This window comes from Rosa chinensis, chromosome 6 (genome assembly GCF_002994745.2).
Source record: "Rosa chinensis cultivar Old Blush chromosome 6, RchiOBHm-V2, whole genome shotgun sequence".
Taxonomy (NCBI): domain Eukaryota; kingdom Viridiplantae; phylum Streptophyta; class Magnoliopsida; order Rosales; family Rosaceae; genus Rosa; species Rosa chinensis.
In genome coordinates this window covers 43,997,288-44,021,570 of record NC_037093.1, presented here as the reverse complement: position 1 = coordinate 44,021,570, position 24,283 = coordinate 43,997,288, and the positions used below count along the sequence as shown (strand labels likewise).

Below are 24,283 nucleotides of genomic sequence, written 5' to 3'. Positions count from 1 at the left end.
AAATCTGTTTCTAAAAAACCACATCGAATATATCCAAATTTTAAAATATTTTTTAACAATTCTAATTGAACACCTCTAGACTTCTGAACTCTACGACAACCTTTAGAACATCATAAAAATCCAGATACAATAACAAAATGTGTTGGATAGGATTGTAATTTGTGTTTTCACCGATCCTAGTTAAGGAGAGTGAAATTCACACTTCTCATTTTACAATTCATCCATACTCCATGTTTTTTAGGTAATAATAATAATAATAAAAAAAAACAGTAAAGAAGCCGGGGTAGAATAAATAGAGTCACGTGGCGCGTCCGTGACTAAGAGAGTTTGAGATGGGTATTCATTGACGCACACTTTTCTGGGCTTTTGGTTGATTTTTGGAAGGGACGAGAGAATTGTCCATTTCTGGCCAACTCGACGGAACGAGCTTGTAAGTGCTTTCTCAATTATCATCTTTTTATTTTCGTCGTTGACCTCCTCAACTCAACTCTAGTTTATCGGATTCGTATGTATGTTGTTCCGGCAATCAGCTCATATTCTCTGTCTGGTTGCTGCATCATCAGTTCTGTTACCAAATGAGTTCAATTACTTGGTTTAGCGTATTTGACTTCCATGACATCTTTTGGGTTACTGGAGATTATGTTTTGTCTATAATTCTATGGAATATGTTTAAAGTTTTGCTCTTTATTATTGCTATCTCAGTTTCACGATGTGGGATGATTGTTACCCTCTAAGCTTTGTTTATCCATTACTCATCTGTTTCTGAACAAGTTATACCCATCAAATCCTTGATCAAATTCACCTCTGTGTGCAAGTTTTGGAGGTCTGCCATCAAAGACCCAAGCTTTATTTTAACCCACCTCACCCACAAACTCAATTTCAAATGACCAAAATGCCACTCACTTCATGCTACTCCACACTGTTTCCAGTGAAGAGTTCACATAAAGAAGACTCTTACTTTCTGTATTATGATAACAATGCTGTCGCTGAGTATTGCAAGGTTGAATTTCCAATTGGTGTTAAGGGAGTGGTGATCAACCTTTGTTTTCGTGTTGTGGGTACTTGTAATGGGGTGATGATTTAGGGCGATTGCATTTAACTGTCAGCCTCTGTCTCTGTACTTTACATGAATTGTGTGTTTCAAATTTAATGTAATTTGTAACCCTCAGTTTGCACTTAGTATTGATCATCTGTGTGAACAGGTCCATGCTTCTTGTCCTGGGTGATTCAGCTTCTAATGTATATGTTTGTGAATAGATAACACCATTATGCTGGCAATATTTGAGAATATACGCCAGTTAGAAGAAAACGTAGCTGATGAAGATCACACCATTTCTCGATCTCACTACCCGGTTGGCCTATACACCTCCTACATGGGCAAGTCTAAGTTGTGGCATCTTTGTACTCATCACGCTCACGCTTTCAATCTATCTTCTCTTTGAGCACCTTTCCGCATACAAGAATCCTGAGGTATTCATCAGCTATTGAGACTAATTTATGTATAAAATTAAAATGTGCATTGACATTACTATATTTGTAGCCGACATATATTTTTCCACTTGGTTTTGCATTTACCTTTCAGGAACAAAAGTTTTTAATTGGTGTCATCCTCATGGTTCCATGCTATGCAGTAGAGTCAGTAAGCTATTCTCTCTCTCTCTCTCTCTATATATATATATATATATATATATATACTTTTTGTAGATATGTGTGTTTGTGTGTGTTATAGAATCAGGCGGAATCAGAGCCTGCTGATTATTATTATTATTTTATTATTGTATATAGCAAAATGAATTTACATTATGTCAAAACCATTTATTTACATATTTCATTTAACTCACACTTAGCATACATGATGATCGATGTTGTAAATCACTGAAAGTAGGGATAAGAGAAGATGAGGAAAAGAAAGTGTGGAGATTAGGCATACGAATTGCACGCGTCCCGTGTTTGCTTGTAGTTGCTGCAACGAGAACCTTAAATTAAATAACATTTTGTTGTTTATTGTGCATGTAAACCTTTGCTTTAAGATTCACAGACATAAGATATTAATGTACTGTTAAGCATTGATTTTTGATTAGGAATTCTATAAACATGCAATTTGTTTGACTCTACTAACTATGCATCACGATACTTTATGATCAACAATTGCATTGAAAGTGAGCGTTAAAAGGAAAGAGACAGAGAGGAGAATATATAGGGAAATAAGTTGAGGAAAAGAGAGGGTGGGGGAGACTATGGTGTACACTTTGCACACATTATGTGTGTGCTTCTAGTTCGCGTGAAGGAGAATCTTTTGTTAAAAGCAATATAGGGAAATAAGTCGAGGAAAAGAGAAGGGGGGGGGGAGCTATGGTGTACACTTTGCACACTTTGTGTGTGCTTCTAGTTCGTGTGAGGGAGTGTCTTTTGTGTAAAAGCATTTGGTTGGTTTTGCATGTGAACCTTTGATGCAGAAAGTTTGTTAATTGAACAATTTCAAACCTTTTTCTTTCTCAACATCTATATTCTTTTTTTCTTTTTTGACTTCTCTGGAAGCTGATATGCTCATGTTACATGGTTGTCTTAGCTTTAAAAGTCCTTGTTGCTTATTTATTTGTTTGTTTATTTCTTTTCCTGATGTATCTGTGTTCTATAAAAGAAAGTACTCTGCCACTGATCTGTGGTATGATCTTTTTACTTTCTAACATAGTTTTTGTTGGCAGTTAGTGTCTTTGGTGAACCCATCAATAAGTGTTGATTGCGCGATTCTACGGGATTGTTACGAATCTTTTGCCATGTATTGCTTTGGAAGATACCTGGTTGCATGTTTAGGTATGGCTTTTCATGAATGATGGCTGAAAACTTCATTACACAGTAAATGGTTATTTAGATTATCTCTTCATTTGTTGCTGCGTTGTAGCCTTTTCACAAGCTATCGAAATATGCATACATAAAATAGGACTATCTTTATATAGAATTTCATGATAATTTGCAGAAGCTTTAGTTGGCATCATAATTCAACATTTGAAAGGTTTGAAATTGTCATCATAATTTTATTCTGTATTTGGATCAATTGTTGAATTTGTTGCACTGGGCTACGGCTATTTCACACATCTTAAATAGGGTGGTTTATGTGCAGTTTCATATATTGGAGGAGCTTAATCTGATATGCTATCTAGAACTTATAATTGAAGGTTTTGAAAATTTCATCATAAATTAAATGGTTATTGATTTTGTATATCATGAAAGCATTTGAAGTGTGTGTTTGTGTACATTTAGTGCATGCTAATAAGAATTCAGATCTTAAAAATCTCTTGCTTCATGTTGACAAGACTGCACTGTTCACGCACCAGTATGATGCAGGATTCTGCAATTTGAAAGATGCTATTTCTTGCATACACATTCAATGAACTCTGCCTCTTTGCAGATGCATGCACAAATAAATACTATCATGCACGCCAAAACCTAACACCAGCATATACAATGTTTTAGTTTAAATATTTTGAAGGCCAATTGTAGTATTTGTTTATCAAAGTTATCTTTTGTGCTAGTCTTTGTATGAAATGTAAATATTTGATGTTTTGATGGGGCAACAGATGTTCATGACTTGCAAAGTTGCGATTTTGTAGTTCTTTCAGTCACAGATACTTATTTACTTCTCATATATATTTTTGTTGTTTTTGACATTTTTCCTCGGTCTACTTATTATTATTATTTTTTTACTTCTGAAGGTGGGGAAGAAAGGACAATCGAGTTTATGGAAAGACAAGGACGAGCAAGTTATAAGACTCCCCTATTAGTAGACAGTTCTGGAAATGGAACTGTCACGCATCCTTTTCCAATGAACTTAATCTTGAAACCATGGAAACTTGGTCAAGGATTTTACCAACTTGTCAAATTCGGAATTGTTCAGTATGTATGTGTGCCATCACTTTTGAAAAGCTATTACTTGATGCTATTTCTTTCATTTACTTTCATTTCCCTTAAATAATGTAGATCACTTATATCCTCTGGCAGATGATATTCAAGTCTCTCAGTGCTATTGTAGCAGTTATCCTTGAAGCTTTTGGTGTATACTGTGATGGAGAATTTAAATGGGGATGTGGGTAAGAGAATCCCAAATTACTGCAACTTGATATTGTGCAAGTAATTGTCATGTATATTCAATATGATAAGTTCATGCTTTTCCAAGAAAAAATTAAAACTAGTAGATGTTGATTTTTTCATGGAATTCTCGTATGTTGACTGATCAGCGGTTCTAGTGTTTGGACTTTGGATGTGTAAATTTATGTGTCTTAATTGCTCCTTGGGACTTGCAAAATATGGATATAAGTTGCATCCCTAGCACTACTTTTTTGGCTCTCTAGTATATCTAGAATTGAATTGTCATGGCTCATGAAACTTGCTTCTTGAAGATATTATAAAATTTCACTAAAGAGGCTGTAGGTAGTATCTGACATATATTTTCACATTTCTCAGGCCTATCGGGAGTGTGGATGTATTTGTAGTTCATGGATAGGGGTGAAATTGGTTATGCAAACTTGCTTTCTTTGTGTATGTATTTTAAAATAAACACAAAGAGACCTAGACCTTTCAAGACCTAAGTTTTCCTTTGCCATACTTTATTTCATTATAACATATGGACGCACAATTTTTTCTTTTCTCCTGGAGAAGGGGCCACACGTTTGACTTATATTTTAGCTTGTGGAATGTTGTTCATTTATGTTCTAAACAAGTATATACATTCTTTTGTTAAGTATTCCTGAGATTTTGAATTGTCAATTTTTTTGTCCTTGCAAATGCTCTAGAACTAATTTATTTAACAAATTTCAACTCATAAAGATAAACTAACGGCCATGATTTCTTTTCTTTGTAGGTATCCTTATATTGCAGTGATTCTAAATTTTAGTCAGTCATGGGCTTTGTACTGTCTAGTTCAGTTTTATGCCGTTACAAAAGATGAACTAGCTCATATAAAGCCATTATACAAGTTTCTGACTTTTAAGTCGATTGTGTTCTTGACATGGTGGCAAGGTGTGGCAATTGCTCTTCTCTATGCTCTTGGTTTGTTCAAAAGTCCTATAGCTCAAGGCTTACAATTTAAGTCAAGTGTTCAAGACTTCGTCATTTGTATAGAGGTACTGTTTCGTCGGGTAAATCAATTTAATATGCCTTTCAGCACTAGTTATTGCGTCTTTAGTCTTTTGCTACGAGTCTTTTAAATGATAATTTTGGACCTGTGAGAGTTTCTGAATGTTTTCTTTTCTCTAGAAGAGTAGTTTTGTGACTGTAAACCTTTAATAAGAATAAGAGGAGTTGGCTTTGAAAACCAATGAAAAATAGGATAAATGAAAATCACTAGGTTGTCTAACAGAAGTTGTTGTCTTGCACCCAAGAGAAGACTGATCTTGTCATCAGTCTTGAAATCCATAGCTAATAGGTTTTTTCTGCTCCTTTTTTAGTTCTGCTACCAGCCTACTAGTATTCCGCATTACACCATCTTTGCATTTTACATGGTTGTGTGGATCATTTCTGTAGAACACATCAAATCTTAGTAGTTTTATGTATTCGTTTCACGCAGATGTGCATTGCTTCTGTTGTTCACCTGTATGTTTTTCCTGCAAAGCCTTATGAACTGATGGGAGATCGCTTCCCCGGGAGTGTCTCAGTTCTTGGAGACTATGTATCTGCTGACTGTCCTTTGGATCCCGATGAAGTAAGGGACAGTGAACGTCCCACAAAGCTACGCCTTCCCACTCCTGACATTGATGTTAGGAGCGGAATGACCATAAGAGAAAGCGTTCGGGATGTTTTTATCGGTGGTGGGGGATATGTAAGTTATCTTTTTTGTTCCCAATATTAGCATAGATTACTATGGGAATATGGAACCAGTAGTTACTGCTGTCACAAGTTTATGACTGTTGGAGAGAAAAGTGTTTACCTTTAATCTCCGAAATGTTCCAAAATGTTGAACTATCTGTTGGGCTGAAAGCAAATTGGTATTATAAAAGCAGTCAACTGTCTGTAATGGTATATGCTTGTTTTTTGTTTTGGTCTAAACGTGCTTATTTGTATTTCTACTTATACATGTGCTCGTTGCCTCTATTCCTCTAATACAGATTGTTAGCGATGTGAAGTTTACAGTAACACAGGCAGTTGAGCCTGTAGAGAAGGGGTTAACAAGGTTCAATGAGAAGCTACACAAGATATCTCAAAACATTAAGAGACATGACAAGGAGAAGAGGAAAGCAAAGGATGACAGTTGTATTTCCACATCGTCACCTGTAGGGAAGGTGATTCGTGGGATAGATGACCCTCTCTTGAATGGAAGTATGAGCGATAGTGGTGTATCAAGGGCAAAGAAGCATCGCCGAAAATCAGGTTATACGAGTGCAGAAAGCGGTGGAGAGAGCAGCAGTGACCAAAGTTATGGTGGGTATCAGGTCAGAGGCCGCAGGTGGGTTACCAAAGATTAAAAGGTAGAAGATGATTGCAGAATGGGGGGAAGATGTGGCTGCTGGCCTATCTTGGGGTTATTTTTGTTAGGGGCGTGAAAATTGTAAATGTCTACGTAGAGGAAACATTTTATTTAGGATGATGTAATTTACACGTTCTGTAACAACTAATTTAGAACTCATCTTTCACTTATCGCAGAGTAGTTGATTCCTTTTCCTTTAGTTTATCTCTTAAACTTTTTATTCTGTTATATTCATCAAAAGCACTCAAATTTTTTTTTTTTTTTTGACTTGTGGTTTTATATTTTTATCAATTTTAATTGAAAAAAATTTATGGCAATTTTTTTTACATAAGGTGAATTAAGCAGATGGTAGAATGACAATAGTCACATCCTTATTTAGGGCTTAGTTTCACTAGTTTTAGGCTTTCAAGTCTTGGACATTCCTGGGGAAGCCCCCTGCCCCCTCTACGTAGATAGGTCCTAGTAATGTCAGATTATTGGTTATTTATAGCTTCTCTTTATGTTGTAGTACTTATGTAGCTTTAGGGCTTCCTAGAGACCTAGACAATGGTACCATTCGTACGTGCTCTCCATGAGTGGTCATTGTGTATTGTTACTTATTTACGTTCAATGAATTGACTCTCAACGTCTCAATTATTAATTTAATAATTTCTATTGATTCCGATATTTGATATTTTCATCAAAAGATGTGAAATTGGGACCATCGAATATGAATCTTTTGGTTAAAACTATACAAATACCATCCTTAAATTTAAATTCTTCAAGGACATAATTTGATCTAAAATTATTATTACTTGTAAAATATTCTGAGTTCAATAGTAGTTGTTTATTCTCAATTATAATAACAATGGGTCGTTACTCTTTTGTGCATGGTCAAACGAAAATGACGGGACGATGGGTGCCGAAGTTGCTAGAAGTTTCATTTTGACACTTGGTCACTGCTTAGTCATACCCAATTGCTAGTCTCTACTCTCCACCACCAAAACCCCAAATCGCTAGTCTCTACTCTCCAAATCCAAAACCCCAAATCTCACAGAAGGCTCTCGATCTGTGACTGTGATGGAAATGTGAAGTATGCGAGGCATCTTGGTTCTCCTCTTGGCCCATCTCTCTTTCAATCTCTTGCTATAGCTTTCTTGCTTGTTTTCTTTCACCTAGCCGGCTTCTACCAGCAATCTTTTTTCTCTCTTCTGCTGCCGAACTTGCGGAGACCAATTAATCGACGTGAGGCACGGTACAGAGATCGCCGCTGGTTAAAACTGCAACTACAGTTCGTCCTCTTTTCTTTCGTTATTTACTTATTTTTATCAGATTAATTTCTGAATCTCATACTTGTATATTTGGAACTCATATTTGTATATTGATTTGGAAAACTTGACTTAATTGTCAGAATCTTGTATGTTATCCATGTTTATATATAATTGAATACTGGTACTAAGTTACTTACTACTTGAAAAATTTGTAGCCATTCTCACAGATTACACCAAGTCCCATCAGTTATAGTTGTAATCATATTTTGCCCCCTTTTCCTTTCTAGAATCTGATTTTTTTTTTCTTGATTATTTGTTGTAGAACAACGAACAAAGTTGATCCTATGGAAAGAAGACCAGTAGCTGATGTACCTGATGAAAATAAACTTTGGCAACTGGTAGAGATATATTGTTGATCCTCTTCACTGTCTAGTGGTTACGATGCCGTATAGTAAAGAACCTGCTAATAAGGTGATTTGCTGTTTCATGTTTTCCTATTTTGTGGATTTTGATGTCATAGGTAGGTAGTAATTCAAAGGTGCTCTCATTTGAGTTAAGAATGGTCAACTTCTTTAACAAAATCCAAGTGGGAAAGCATGAATGATATATCTGTTGTTTTTCCTTTTCTTTAGCTGCATATGTCTGTCAAGAACATATATAGCGCGCTTTGAGAGTCTGTGCACCATCTTTCATGAAACGATTCCTGACTTTTGGCCAACAGTGGTCTTTTAATGACTAATGAGGTCCCTGAAAACTGCAACAAAGCAGTTCCTTGCACTGCATGCTGAAAGAGTGATTCCTACGTGATCTCTGCGTGTGGCAGAAATTTGTCTATGGCCAATGTGAAAACAGAATGACACTGAATCATATGATGGATAGTTTCTCTTGTGTGCTACTTTTCGGATGATGCTGCATTTATTGGGTTGACAAACACACTTGGAATGAAAATTTTGTTGGTTGCAGGTAATAACAACTTTCATGTCACCTGCACTGGCCTCAACCTACCTGGCATTTCATCCTTTGAACCACAATATCATAACGATTGTAACAGAAAATTCAATCATTCACATTTACTATCTTAGAGTTGATGAGGTGATTGATTCAGGCAGCTTTTTGTCTATTTTTATGTGACTGATCAATTTCTCTGTAATTTTCAATACTAATTGGAGTTTCTCTGGTCTTAGGTGATCAGACCAAAATTCAAGTGCCATCAGAAACACATTCCTGGATTTGCATTTTCTGTCAACCTTAAAGTCATGGTTTCATCAGAGGCTGATGCTCAAGTTCAAGTACATGAGATCTGTTCTTTTCTTGTGTTGTAATGGGAACAACTTATTATTCATTTTCTGTTATTGCAGTTCTGTGTCATTTGTGTTCACTTCATTTGAATATAAGTTGATTTGTAGAAATCATTAGGTCTTGCTGCACGTAGTACATGCTGGGTTCTTTTGAGAATGATTGTTGGTGAGATTATCTGCAGATGGTCTATAGATGCTTGGACATATTCTATGACCTACAACTTGATTGAAGTGCATTACGTTTTTATTTCAGTTAGGTTTGCAAAAGTGTGATTCACATATATCTTTGTGCCAAAACCTACTTATTTGAGTCTTTGAATAATGCTAAGTTCATTTATTTTCTGTGTTCCCTAGGAATAATTAAATAATCATGCCTCAATTTACTGTTGAAATTGTTAATCTTAAAAAGAAAACTGCATTTGCAGCTACGCTTTTGGAACATGGATACCTGGGATAAGAGGAAATTAGTTAGGATTCAACTGCCAACTGGAAAGGCGCCTACTGGTGATACTCAAGTGCAATTCTACTCTGATCAAATCCTGTTGTTGGTATTGGTTAAGACTCAACCAGCACTATATGATGGTGCCAAAACAGAATGCATTCAGCAGGTATGAATTCGTCCATGTACTCATCAATCACTCTTTGTATTCAATAAAACCCTGATTTGCTTAGTTATTATTGCAGTGGATGCCACGAGATGTGCTGCCTGCACCGATAACATGTGCAGCATATTCCCCGAATAATCAACTCTATGGGGCTTTATCTGATAGCAATGTTGCAGTATTTGATACTGACAGTCTGAAACTTAGATGTCGTATAGCCATGTCAGTGTACTTTGTAGAAGCATCCCGCAACAGGTATTTCGAGCATTTAATTATTCAGGGTTTCTGATGGTTTTTCACTATGTTGGTTCTATATTCCCTAAGATTTTTGTTTATAATAATAATTTGTTATTAAAATCATTTATTTGGTTTTCAACTCTTACTAATTTACTAGCACTACTACTATCTTTGACTCTTTAAGGGAACTCTGCTTGTAGTTTATTTTCATGTATGATTATTTTCTCATTGAATTTTATGTTTACAGTAATATTTATCAGTTCCACTACATCAGTACAAAGCCTGTTTGATTTTTTCTTTGTGACGTTGTACTTCGTGTCTGCCATTGACTTGCCATTGTTTTCTCAATGTTATTTTCTTTCTATAATTTTTTCTTTGTGACGTTGTACTTCGTGTCTGCCATTGACTTGCCATTGTTTTCTCAATGTTATTTTCTTTCTATAATTTCTTTTACCTAGCTATTGTGGATAATTTGTTAGGAGTCCATTTGGTTGTGGCATTTATGCTCTGGTTCTCTTTGATTTAGTCTGACCCTGCAATCATAAATCCCTGACAATTCTCAACTTTGCTCTAAATCAATACCACATGGTGCTTTGGTTTCCCTCCCTAAATCCTTGTTGTTTTGCTACTGATCTTTTACTGTCCATTTGTCATCCTTCTTAGTTCTACTAGCTTTTCCTACTTTCTTTGTATTGTTTATATGACATAAATGTAGTCACTGATTTTGTAATGCTCTATCAGAAGAGTGGTTTTCTTTGCTTACCACCTTAAGACATGTTATAGATGGGTCTGTTTGATTTCCTCTGGACCCTGAAAATTTTGGATTACCAGTTCTGACTCTGGTTATTTGGGCAGGTTCAAGGTTCCTCAACCTGGTTCAAACGCTGGGATTGGTGCTGTGCTAGTGACTGCTCAGGAAGTGGAAGCTCATAGTGAAAAGGGTCTGCTTGTTGGAGCGGTTGCAGAGAGTGATGCTACTGAGGACCCCATTTTTCCTGGAAAGCGCATGAGCAAGATGAAGGACGCAGCTGGGGTATCTCTCAGAGTATTTTTGGCGACACCAGGGGGAAGATTTTTACTGTTGCTGAGACTGAGCTCAACAAAACTGCTGCTGCTCTGCTGATCTCCAAGGCAGTTGAATACACAACACTAGTGATTTCACTACTGCTTCCATGATCCATCTTTAGTCTTTTCGATTTAGGGTTTGAAGTAGGATGCCCGGTGCTATAATGGTCATGCATGGCATGTATTTTGAAGAGAAAACAAGTTAATATGGCGGCTGAACAGAAATTAGTTGGCTTAGTCGCGGTTTTATTCTGAAGAGAAAATAGTTGTTATTATGGTGGCTTGGAGTCTTTGACATGAAATTGCTAATGTTTGATACTTTGATTATTGATTAGTACTAAAAGAATTACCATTTACCATATCTTAAATAGTTGCTGGTTTCTTTACTTGTGATTTTGTTCATGCTTTTATTGGCCAGTTTTTATGTTTGGAAAACAGAGAGTTAAAAATCGAAAAGACAATAAAGTTACCATTACGTACAGATTCTCGCAGAATATACTAGTATACATACATGACGAGCATATTTGTTAAGCTCCAACAAATATGCATAAAGACCAGCAACCTATGGATACTGTTATCAAGTTCAAGCATTCATTCCCCACCTGTCTACCGTAAACTCGGGGTGAACCAACTAAGATGAGAGTACCTTGGCATCTTAACAATTGGAAAGGGTTGCTCAATTTTTCCACTATCCAGGTAGAAAATGCCGACCTCACAAGAGATGCAGGAAGTTTCTATATTACTTCCTGTTGTTGCAAAATAGATGCAATTCCCTTGTAACTCTTTGAAATCACTAGCTAGAAGGGTCAAGGACTCAAGGAAGAACCATCCTCTGCCACAAAAAATATTTGATCCCCTAGGTTTTCTACCTTATGATAGTAGTTATTGTCTGGATCAATCTTGTATACCCTAAAACATATTGTCTTTGGATCTTCCTTGTCAATATTAAAATCTGGGTTTAGTTGCTTTGCTTTAGCATAAACACCGAGTAAGATTTGTCCAGCCCACTCAAGAATGCTCTCATGCTCCTCATTATCTTCCATGTTATTATCATCCCCTTCTTCTTCTTCGTTGTTATTGCTATCCTCGTTGTCCTCATGGCCTTCCATAAATTCCTCATCATCTTCATCAACATCCATTCTCAGAATTTGATGGATCAATAAAATTTCGTTGTTTGTTGATTCCAACAAGTATGACATGCACAAAAGCCCTACCGGATCAACCCCGGCATCTATCCACCACTCCTCTATGTCATAGATCAGCTTCAATTTCACTGCCTCATCTCCGAACTTTAAAGTGCGGTCTGCATCAACACCACCACCATTGCGGCTACCTGTAACCAAGGCATATAGCACGCCAGTGCTGGAAAACAATATTCTGTTGACTCTCTTGACAAGATTTTCATTTTCTTCAAATACTTGGTAGACACTCCAGCTTTTGTCTCTAGGTCTACACAAAGCCAGTTCGCCACTATTATGAACTGCTGCCACCATACATTCTGAGATGTATGGGCTGGATAAAACCAATCCATCAATGGTAGAATGTTTTCCATAAGATGGAATTGTTTTTAACAATGGAAGTTGGTGTTGGGCTTCTGAAACTGGATTTAATAGAAAGATAAACGTCTCACGTTTTAGCCTGACATAGTCTCACTTCCACAAAATCAACCAACCTTTGGAAGAACAAATAAACCAATGCAGATGGAAACATCTCGGAACTAGCCTGGCCAGCCTCGACTTCATGAAAAACGGCTTAGGCAGCCTCAGCTTGAAAACTTTGCCCTCAGAGAGGCTTGAGAATCTCAAGTAGGTATGAAAGTTTGGTAGTTGAGGGTGTACTAACCATGGGAGTTGTCTAGGAGCACGGATATCTCTTCGCATAGAAACCAACCTCCAAGACTTGCACAAACTGCTTAAATGAACTCGACCACTGAAACTCATGTGCTGAACAATCATCTCTTTGATATCTTCAGGTGGTTCCTGCCAATGACCCAAGTCACTTTGCTTTTTCTTGTTGTCTAGTCTCTGATAACAATAAGTTTGAAGGCTCTTGAGGAAACCAGATATGGTTAGCGCGAGGTACAGGGACGTAGCCAGGATTGTATGAAGGGTTGGGCTAATTTTAGCCTAACAAATATTTTGCGCATAACTCTTTTTTTTTTTGAGTTTTGGAACTCAATGGGAGGCTCATCCTCACGCCTTTATTATTCAAAACATACAATAGAGGGGACATAAAACTAAAACTCCATAAATTACAAATTACAAGCATATATCTAACTAAACCGTACCCTCCGAGGCTCACTAACTTCAAATTCATAAATCACTGAATCATTATCAATACTATCAGCAAACCCTTTTTCAATGTAGAGAACCATCAAATCATCAAATCCCAATTATGTGGAATCTGGACACCAAACATCAAACACCACATCACAATTCATCAACTAATTCAACCCATTCCCAATTATCAACACCAAGTGATTCAAGTCATCATTCATCATTCATCAACCCATTCAGCCATTCCTAATTCGCAATTACTGAATTACGACCTCACCCTAAACATTATTCAACCCATTCCCAATTATCAACATCAAGTGATTCAAGTCATCATTCATCATTCATCAACCCATTCGGCCATTCCCAATTCCCAATTACTGAATTACGACCTCACCCTAAACACCCAACATCAGTACATCACGAATTCACGATTCAAAGTTTCAAACAATCAAACATCATCAGCATTCAGCAAGACAGCAATTCAGCAATCAGCATGGGTATTGGGTATTTGGGTATATGGTGTTTACCTGAGAATCTAAGATTCAGGGATTGAAGTCTGAAGATTTGATGCCTTCAAGAATCAAGAGTTCAAGGAGCAGGAGTCGGCCGAGTCGCATGACGCAGAGAATCCAGAGATGCAGACCGCAGTCCGCAGGTCCGCAGTGGAGCCGTGGATGTCGCTCAGTGGACGGTGGCGGAGGAGCCGAGGAGGTAGCTCAGGCGGACTGAAACTCTGAATATGGAGGTAGCTCGGTGGCTAGAGCTTGGAACTCGGGGAGAGACTTGGTGGCTGGAGATTGAAAGTTGAAACTCTGAAGGATTCCACCGATCTGAAGTTCTGAACTCGGGGAGAGACTAGAGAGTGAGACTGGAGAGTATGGAGTCGGAACCGACAACTGCAACCCAATTGCAAAGTATTAGTATTTTTTTTTTTTTTTTTTGGGGCTATACCCATACTAGGCAGTTTTCGGCCCAATTTTTCCCTTGGGCTACAGCCCAGACAGCCCTTGTAGTGGCTCCGTCCCTGGCGAGGTAGTCTCCCACATTCTTCTGAGCCAAAAATAGAGTCTTAATCACAGTTAAGAGCATTTTCGTTTGATCGAGAATAGATTTCATCAAACTACAAAACAGTAATGTTGCTCCTACGTACTGAAAATATTACTCAATTTTTCCATGTAGGAGATGGCTGGCTCCTTTTTGATAGCCATGGCATCCAAGATGAGCTAGGGTTTGTGAAATGAACAAGAAAAATAAAGAGAGAGATATTTTTCAGAGAGAAGAACTCACACACCTCTTTCTATTTCTCAAAGCTTTCATAACAGAACCAGAGAGAGAGTATCTCTATTTATACAAGACACCTAACTACACTGTTCGTAACTAACTAATTAGCCCTAATCAACTAATTAGTAACTAATTAATTGTTGAAACAGATATAATAGCTGCAAACAGCTGGCAAGAGAAACGTGTCCAAAAGACACTCGAAACTTCCAGAGTTTCATAACCAGCTAACACTTTTTATAATGCTCCGGCTTGGCCAATTCCTACATGTAGGCAGCTGTCTGTTTTCCTAGTTTCTGTACGGTTGGATTACAAATTCTAATCCAAAATGGATTGAAAGTTTCTTTAGGAGGACCTACTTATCTTACTAAATAAGTACATGTGTTTCACGCGTCGTTGTAACTTAATTTAGCTTCTGTTTGGGTAGAATGGGATGAACAATTAATAGACTAGATTCGAAGTTTATTTAATCCGCAGCTCTAACCCAATTTAGTTTTGATGATTTTTGGTATGCTCAAATATTCAGTCTTTCTCTGTCTAGTCTGTCTATCTCTGCTAGGATCCATCATAATTTATAGGTCTTTATTTATATGTCATGCAGTTGTTGCATGCTTTATTGAAGGATTACTGTATTTGTCATATGATATGAGAAAGTGATTCATGCCTGGAGATGTTAATGGCTTATTGAAGTCGTAAAGGAACTGTAATCTTCCGTAAGTTAGCTTGATGAAGTACTAGTAGTTTACTAGTGGGCTGATCATCAGCTCCCCTTGAACCGATAACAATCATGGTCAAGTTGAACATGCATGTAGAAGCCAATTTTAGATATATCCTAATTAAAAAGACTATCCGCTAATGATACTGTAAGGAGAGCTTCTACTATATATATATATATATATATATATATATATATATATATATATATATATATATATTCTAGAGAATGACCATGCATGGAGTATTTGTCCAACTGTTATATCTGTCTTTATACTAAATTAATCCAACGGCGGAAAATCTCATTTGTACCATAGATGTTAATTACTTGTACATCAAGAAACAAATCCATTTAACTTGGAGGTAAAAATATACTCACCCTACAATGACAAGACGTTTACACACCATATAAGGCTCTCTTGGCCATTGTTTTTGGCCTAAAAAAAAGTTTGGCACAGATAGTTCTTCCTTGTCCATTGATACCGGAAAATTTTTCGATCAAGAGAGTTGCATTTGTTCTTCGAGATACGGAAAAATCTACAGCTTCTGTCTAGATGGTCGAAAGATCCTACCATCCCTGGCCCCGGAAGCAACCTTTATTAGGAAAGGCTTGGTTCGTTCCATGACTATGGTAGAGAGGGATCGAGATGGCGGAGACATTTTGCTTAAGAAATCTTGGTCCTGTTTTGGTGCTGTTTCAATTTGGGATTGCTTATTCTGGATACCTCCTGTTGTGAGCAACTCATAACTTTAATCTACAACAAATTTAGTACAAGCCTAGCTTCAACTTTAGTACAACAAATTTTTATTTTCTTTATAATTTTTATTTTTCTCTTTTGTTTCTATCTTGTCTTGGTTTTAAACTCGGTACGTTAAGCTCGCATCGAGATGATTTCCCTGTTACTATCATTGTATAATTAATTGTACAATGGAAGACATCATTGTTCTACGTACCCCTCATAACATATACTATATCTTCTTCTTTTGTAAACATTTTAATTTACTTAATAATATGCAATTTCTTTTTACAAAAAGAAAATAAAAGTTATAATATAGATGAAATTGTTGTAAATATTTGTGGATAATCATGTAAATAGATGATGAGTAATATGTGCCTATCCCTATAGATTGGTGATTGATAGGTTGTAATTGTAGGAGTGATTGGATTGTATTAAGCATTACCCTTTTGTGTACACCATGTAGTCCTATATAAGGCTCCTCATGGTGAGATGAATAAGACACACAATCTGATTCTCTGTCTCCAAAATCTCTCTCTCTCTCTCTCTCTCAAAATTTTTCTGTTTTACAATACGTTATCAGCACGAAGCTCTAACTCAAGCCCTAGCCAGAGAAAAAAAAACCCCCCCTGCTGCAGCCTGTTTGCACGCCCCGAAACCTCTTGATCGGGACCTTAGATCAAAATCTTTCCTTCATCAAAGTTGTTCGTCTCTGCCTCTTTTATCTGACCTCCAAATTTCAGCCCTATTGGAGTCGTTTTGAGACCTATACACCATTCAAAGTGGGAGCTGTCCAGAAGAGGCGAATAGCTCTTGGATTGGCTGAGAAGACAACCTTCTCAGTTCTGCACACATAAGCTGAAGATTTATCCCTCCTTCATCAAGTAATATTTTCCAAAACCTAATTTTATATTCATGCTTTTTGCTTATTGAGCCTATTGATTGAATATGAAAAATCACCATAATGCATGAACCCTAGCAAATCCTACATTATGGACTGCAACTATATATCTGTAGTACTTGGTCCAGTAGTACCAAATCAATATCAGTAACATCAATTCAACAAGAAAGAAAAAAAAACAGATTATGCAGTTGCTGGGATTCGAACTCAGCTAAAATAGGTACCAACTCAACATGTTGTCCGTTGTACCACTATGGCAAGTTAGTATGTGTTAACACTATTTAGTATTAATTTTGCCAAAAGCAGATTTAAGGCCAATTAATTGGTGATTGATCAACCCGTGATTTGATTTTGATTGATTTTATCCAAAGCAATTACCATTGTAATTTATGCTCATTACCACAATCACTTCATTATCACATTGAGACAATTCTGAATTATTGCGTGAATTATGATAGAAGAATTATGGGCTTAATTTTTGGTTACACAAATTTGAATCTGCCATTATAATTCTTTATGCTAGAAGCATTATGAGCTAAATTATTACGCTATTATTACATAAACATTGTGCCAGAAGCATTTGCCAAATTTATTACCTGTACATAATGCCAGAAGCATTAATGGGATTTGAACCCATTTCCTTAGGTATATAACCGCTACATTAATTTATTTATATTATGATTTAATAACATATATTGAATTTGGTTATGTTATAATTGTGAATATTAATAGAGGCTGAGTCAGAAGCTCAAATCAAGCCCAAAGTCATAACAACAAATTCGAGCCAGAAGCTCAGGCCCAAGTTGCAAGGCCAGAATAGAAGCTCACTACATGTTACCATGACAAAAGTTATGAATCTTCTCAAACTAGGCTCATCCAGTTGGATGCGATGTCTAGGAAAGGTTCAGATGAGGCCGTGTACTTAAGCGAGACTCGCTCCACCTAAACCTCATCTTTCCTTACCTGGTCATATTCAATTGGAGCTACCGAAAGGGTTGAGTAATAACTTTTCATTCCTTGGCAGACTAGCCTGAGCCCAGCAGGCCCACTCTCCCTCTGCAGGACCTAGCAGCCCAGCAGGCCTCACATACTCTTTGACTAGCGCATGAAAGCCTAGGTCACGAGCCCGATAGGCTTCACTATCAAGCCTACTCCTTTGGTCAATCAGAATCAAATAAAAGGAAAAATGATTTGATATTGTAAATAGATTCACCATATTTAATATGTGTAATTAATTGCCAGAAGCATTTATTCACATAATTGTGTGATAATTAATCTGTTATATTACTAGCATGCAATTAATATCTCAATTGATTTGTGATTTTCATTTAGCCAATTTGTGAGATATTATTACAATTTGCTCTATTCAGTATCATTTTGTTACTTGCCAAATTTTCGCATTAGAATATATGTGTAGAAAATGCAGGTATCTGATGAACCAGTAGTTCATACATAAATCAAACTTGTAGTTTCGATAAAGCCATTTAAGAAACTTGAAGTTTCCTTCATAAATTCACCACACATGATAAAACCAGTAGATTTTACATGGATTTTTCATACCATGTTATAGAACCTGAAATTCGCATTACTTGCTTATGGATGATATTACCCAAAGCACTAATATTATTTGTTCCTTTCCTGTAAGAAATGTCAAATCTCAACATGTTTGACTTTGTTGCTTTGGAGGTCTCCAGAAGAAACTATCTAAAGTGAACTCAAGGTGTGAAAATTCATTTGACTATAAAGAAGATGAGATCAACAATCAATGCTAACAATGCCGTCATTGAGGCTTTTAATATGAGTGCCATAATTTTCAAAGGAAACATATGGAGAAAACACTCCAAGTTGAGTATCTGATGAAGAGGATACACAGACTCTTTGGGTCGCTCTAGAAGAGCACCTTCAACATCAGATAACCATTTCTTGCTTGAAGCAAGACATGATTGGCAGAACAAAATTAACCCATATGACCGTCTGCCACTTGGCCAAAGTCCAAGAGGCCACGTAATTAGGCTCCACATGGTAGGAACCTTGATGCCATAACTCAGCAAGCCTAAGCTGTCACCACAAGAATCAGCATGATATTTGTTATCGATGTGGAGGAATTGACTGCTGGTCCCGCACCTGTTGTGCGATAGCCGAAGCAGTAGATGAGTATTACGCCGGTCGCGGAACTCGAAATACCAACTTTATTGAAGGGTAATTTTCTATCGATTCCACACTAGAGATCATGGATTTTCAGGCAGTTACTGAACATACCGAGGATTAGAACTCGAAGACATGGGTATAATTGGTCCCTTGTGTCATATCTATTTGATCTTAATGAATGAAACATCTTCGGATTATTTTTGGTGATTTATGTTTTCAATCATTTTGGATTATGAAAATGTGGTTATGTTCGAATGTATTTAATTCAATAAACTTATTTATACATGTGATCCATTGAATTAAATAAATGAATAGACATATTCTATGGGGAAGTTTGTTGTCTGGTTAAAAGTGCTATTACACACACCATACTCCCAGATCGGAGATGTTTTTCAAACTTATTGTCTATTCATACCTCTGTGACAACCGTATCAGGGCAATCAAACCTGATAGAAGGCTATGGCAAAACCCACTATATGTTTCCAATGGTACTGAACCTACCATTAATGAGGCCTTATAATCTCCACGTTCCAGAAGAACGTTATTGAGTATTAAGGATATTCGAACCAACGGTTATCACGCTGAAACCACCGAGAAAAATGCGTGGAATATCTCTGTATAACCTCCGAGTGTGCGGCCAGAAGCGTACATTGGAGAAATTGAAATCTGTTACCTAGAAGCTAACTAATTCAAGCAACTACTTGCTATGACATGACCTTTTGGGACACCCAGGTCAAAGTATGATGCACCGTATCCTTAATTCATCGCAGGTGCACCCCCTTCTGAATAAGGGTCTTGTATATAATGACACGCTATGCCATACTAGACCATCATATGCAAAGACTAGTACATACACCACCATTTTTCTGCACAGAATGCAAGGGAAATTTGTGGACATATCCAACCACCATGTGGGCCAGTTAAATATTAATGGTTTTGGTTGATGTATCGACAAAGTGATCATATGTTACACTATTATCCACAAGAAAATGCTGCTTTTGCTAAACTCTCACCCAGATCATGAAATTGAGGGTTCACCACTCGGATTATCCCATAAAGTCTATAAGACTTGATAATACCGGAGAGTTTACATCGAAGTCTTTCGATGATTATTGCATATCCCTTGGGATTGATGCTGAACATATAGTTCCCTATGTTCACACCCAAGATGGTCTCGCAAATAGAATCTTGGTAATGCGCACCAAGCTCCTAGTTTTTGTGTGGGGCTATGCAATCTTGCATGCAACTATGTTGGTCCCGTTGAGGCCCACTGCAACCCAACCTTACTCCGCGTTACAGTTGGTGACTGGGTACGACCTGATGTTTCCCACTTACGCACATTTGGGTATGCAGTCCTCGTGCCAATTGTGCCGTCACAACGTACAAAATTGGGTCCTCAACAAAGGATGGGCATACATGTCGATTATGAATCCCATACATTATATGCTCTTTCGAGCCCTTGACAGGCGATCTCTTTACCGCTAGATTTGCGGATTGTCACTTTGATGAGACAGTCTTCCCGCCGTTAGGGGGAGATAAGAACGTTACCGTTCCTAATGAACGACGTGAATTGACGTGGAATGTCCCCACTATGTCTCATCTTGATCCCCGAACCGCACAATGTGATAATGAAGTGAGGAGAATTCTAGATCTACAGAGTGTAGCCCAAAATATGCCAGATGCTTTCTCTGATCTAGCTAAAGTGACTAGATCATATATACCTGCTGCATATGTGCCTGCAAGGATAGACGTCCCTGTAGGATGTGTGGTCCCAGATGGACGAGGTACGACTATGGCGGCTAACCAGTCATATGTCCCTACCCTGAAGTGAGGTAGATCATTAGGTTCAAAGGATTCTTATCCCTAGAAGACGGTAAACTTGGCACAAACGTCTTGACATCGCAATCTCAAACCGATTCATCTCACGAGATAAATCCGGATTATGGGTATGTCCTAGAAGAGACTATGTTGGGGGACGCTCCAACATTTGAACCCACTCTCGAGAATAGAGAAATCTCGGTAAATTTAGTGAGATTTGGAATCGGGTTGAGATTATCATCGATGATATATTAGTATTTGCGGTGGCCACCGAAACTATAATATGCGATGACCTCGAACCTTGCTTTGTTGATCAAATTCAACGAAGAGACGACTGGCCAAAAAGGAAATAAGCAATCCAGGTCGAATTAGATTCCTTGATAAAGAGAAAGGTGTTTGGACCTGTTGTTCCTACACCTCCCCATGTTAAACCCGTAAAATTTAAATGGGTATTTGTAAGGAAGCGTAATGAGAAAAACGAGATTGTGATACACAAAGCTCATCTAGTGGCGCAAGAATTTTCTCAACGCCTGTGATTGATTACGAGGATGCGTATTCTCCCGTAATGGATGTCATAATGTTCTGCTACCTTATCAGTTTGGTAGTTTCCGAAAAACTGAATATGCAGCTTATGAATGTGGTCACAGCTTATCTCTATGGGGATCATGATACAGAGATATACATAAAAGTTTCAGAAGGACTTAATATACCCGATGCAAATAGTTCTAGACCATGGAACACGCTATTCATTAGTTTTGAGGCGTTCACTTTATGGATTGAAACAATCCAGACGGAGGTGGTATAACCGTCTAAGTGAATATTTAATCGGGATGGGATATGTGAATAATAAACTATGCCTATGCGTGTTTATTAAGGAAACAAGTTCCTAGTTTGGAATTGTGGCGGTCTATGTCAATGACATGAATTTGATCGATACTCCTGAAGAGATCAAGGAAACCGCAAAGCACCTGAAGTTGGAATTTGAGATGAAAGGCCTTGGGAGAACAAATTATTGTCTCAACCTGGAGCCCGAGCACAGTGCAGATGAAATTTTGGTCCATCAACCAAATTACATCCAGAAGATGTTAAGATGCTTTAATGAGGATAAAAGCAAGCACACCCATGGTTGTCTGAAGTCTAGAGAGAACCGTATCATCCTGCAAGATGCACGAAGAGATATTGGTGCTAGAAGTCCCATATCTAAGTGCAATAATATTGTACTTGGCTTAATGCCCTAGACAAGACATCTCATTCGATGTGAACTTGTTAGCTAGATATAATTCTGCGCCAACACGCTGCCACTGGAATGGCATAAAAGACATTTTTCGCTACCTTAGAGGTACGGCGGATATGGGCTTATTCTATCCCTATGCATCAAGGAATGGATCAAACCCCCTTGATCCTCAGAATGATGCTCCCCTTGTTGGATATGCTGATATAGACTATCTATCAGACCCGCACAAGGCATGTTCCCAGACTGGTTATGTCTTTATCATTGGGAATACTGCAATTTCTTGGAGGTCTACGAAATAGACACTTGTTCCTACCTCTTCGAATCATGCTGAGATACTAGCTCTTCAATAAGCAGTACGTGAATGTACATGGCTAAAAGCCGTTACAAAGCATGTTCGAAGCACATGTGGACTGCATTCCACCACTGATGAACCAACCATTATCTACGAGGATAATGCTGCTTACATAGAGCAGATAAAGATGAGTTTCATCAAAAGAGACAACACCAAACATATTGTATCGAAGTTCTCCTTCAATTAGCAACAACAGGAGCATCAGAAGATTGAAGTTAAGCATATTTGATTTGAAGACAATCGTGCAGACCTCTTTACCAAGTCACTACCAAAGTCTACATTCCAGAAGCATGTTCAAGGTATTGGTCTACGTAAACTATCTTAATTACCTAACATGTAATTTTTAGGGGGAGTCGAAATCAGGGGGAGTATCTTGAAGCATACCCACTTGACCATCGTGTACTCTTTTTGTCTTTCGTCCAGGGTTATTTTGTCCCACTGGGTTTTGTTACCTGGCAAGGTTTTAACGAGGCACATCTTTAGCATGGTCACCCCACTTATACTACATCCTGAAGATGCTTTGATTCGACATATACATGCATTTGCTCATCTTTTCCCTTCAACCACGGGTTTCTCCCACTGGGTTTACCGGGCAAGGTTTTGGTGTAGCAACTCTAATGCATCCCTCTCGTAGACATACTACCTATTTATGGTACTGATAAGAAGACTTCACCTATCTCTAAAGCTGTGATACTGCTACTCCACACTCAAGCGCGTTGTGCTCTTTTTCTCTTTCGACCAAGATTGTTTTTCCCACAGGGTTTTTATTACTTGGCAAGGTTTTTGACGAGGCAACTTAGAAGCGCTCAGCCTATGCAACACTATTGACATGGAATATCCAAGGGGGAGTGTTGTAAATATTTGTGGATAATCATGTAAATAGATGATGAGTAATAGGTGCCTATCCCTATAGATTGGTGATTGATAGGTTGTAATTGTAGGGGTGATTGGATTGTAATTAAGCATTTCCCTTTTGTGTACATCATGTAGTCCTATATAAGGCTCCTTATGGTGAGATGAATAAGACACACAATCTGATTCTCTGTGTCCAAACTCTCTCTCTCTCTCACAAAATTTTTCTGTTTTACAACAGAAATCCTGTTTAAATACGAAATCCTAATCCTATAAGGATAAATATTTCGATCAAGCTCTCTTTATATATTTTATGAAGAGTCAACTCGATTATATTACATACATTGAACATAAGGGAGAGACTTCAGTGAGAACTTTCAAATCAAGGGTTGGATAAGTGATCACATCTTCCTCTTTAATTTCTTTTCTTTATTTTTTTAGTTTGTGGCATAAACAATTTAGTTGCATAATTAGAGATGATTGAGACTCGTTTGGGGAGTAAGAGAAACAGATCGAATACAAAACATCTCCGCCATCGAGCAAACTTGCTATGGGTGTTGGCAGCATCCACCAGAAGACATCATGGAGAAATTTTACAACATTTGAGATTAGATGATCGTTTATGCTTAAGCTTCATCTGCAAGTATTGGCAGTCATTTGCTACTCGAAGAGATATGCCCAGTGGTCCACAACTCCCATGGTTAGTACTCCCTCAATCCCCAAATTGTCAGTTCTTAAGGTCTAAGCACGAAGTCGTGTGGTTGAATATGCCTGAGCCAGTTAAAGGTGTTTGGGTACATGCTTCTTCCAATTCAATAGCATAAACCCTAAAAATCACAAAACAAATACCTCTTCGTTAGGAAGACACACACCTATTGAATAGGAAGCAAACACAATGCTCATCAACAGTGCCAATTGGATTAAAGGGATATGTAGTTGAACAAAGGCAACCCACCAACCTCTGATTGTGCGATCCATTTATATCACAATCGCAATTTGAAATTAAAAACAGAATCGCTTGATTGCGGAGATATTGATACCGCTTTTGAATGTAGAGATTA

The 24,283-nt window shown here is 37.6% G+C and overlaps 2 protein-coding genes across 7 annotated transcripts; both read left to right on the top strand.

Moving 5' to 3' along the window:
* The first annotated feature begins 305 nt into the window (after nt 1-305).
* LOC112173116 (protein LAZ1) lies at nt 306-6,659 on the top strand. 6 transcript variants are annotated; one of them, XM_040508907.1, is made up of 9 exons: nt 306-430; nt 1,258-1,470; nt 1,583-1,639; nt 2,706-2,814; nt 3,714-3,898; nt 3,979-4,088; nt 4,859-5,120; nt 5,564-5,815; nt 6,102-6,659. In XM_040508907.1, the coding sequence occupies exons 2-9, from the start codon at nt 1,318-1,320 to the stop codon at nt 6,456-6,458; spliced, it is 1,485 nt and encodes a 494-aa protein (XP_040364841.1). In that variant the 5' UTR covers nt 306-430; nt 1,258-1,317; the 3' UTR covers nt 6,459-6,659. The 6 variants fall into 6 exon arrangements, with proteins under 6 accessions (XP_040364841.1, XP_024166438.1, XP_040364839.1 ...); XM_024310670.2 differs by having other exon boundaries at nt 316-430; nt 1,203-1,470; nt 4,000-4,088; XM_040508905.1 differs by having other exon boundaries at nt 316-430; nt 1,203-1,470.
* A 794-nt stretch (nt 6,660-7,453) lies between these two features.
* LOC112174148 (topless-related protein 2) lies at nt 7,454-11,173 on the top strand. Its single transcript, XM_040507486.1, has 7 exons — nt 7,454-7,730; nt 8,033-8,181; nt 8,674-8,802; nt 8,895-8,999; nt 9,434-9,616; nt 9,693-9,865; nt 10,703-11,173. Exons 2-7 carry the CDS (start codon nt 8,152-8,154, stop codon nt 10,968-10,970), a joined length of 888 nt encoding a protein of 295 aa, XP_040363420.1. The 5' UTR covers nt 7,454-7,730; nt 8,033-8,151; the 3' UTR covers nt 10,971-11,173.
* Nucleotides 11,174-24,283: the final 13,110 nt, after the last annotated feature.

Bases quoted from the DNA above. Each gene is read 5' to 3' on its own strand.
- LOC112174148 (XM_040507486.1), top strand. From the start codon at position 8,152: ATGCCGTATAGTAAAGAACCTGCTAATAAG. The intron at 9,000-9,433 runs GTACATGAGATC...CTGCATTTGCAG, and splicing joins AGGCTGATGCTCAAGTTCAA to CTACGCTTTTGGAACATGGA. The intron at 9,617-9,692 runs GTATGAATTCGT...TTATTATTGCAG, and splicing joins AAACAGAATGCATTCAGCAG to TGGATGCCACGAGATGTGCT.
- LOC112173116 (XM_040508907.1), top strand. From the start codon at position 1,318: ATGAAGATCACACCATTTCTCGATCTCACTACCCGGTTGGCCTATACA. The intron at 5,121-5,563 runs GTACTGTTTCGT...CGTTTCACGCAG, and splicing joins ACTTCGTCATTTGTATAGAG to ATGTGCATTGCTTCTGTTGT. The intron at 5,816-6,101 runs GTAAGTTATCTT...CCTCTAATACAG, and splicing joins TTATCGGTGGTGGGGGATAT to ATTGTTAGCGATGTGAAGTT.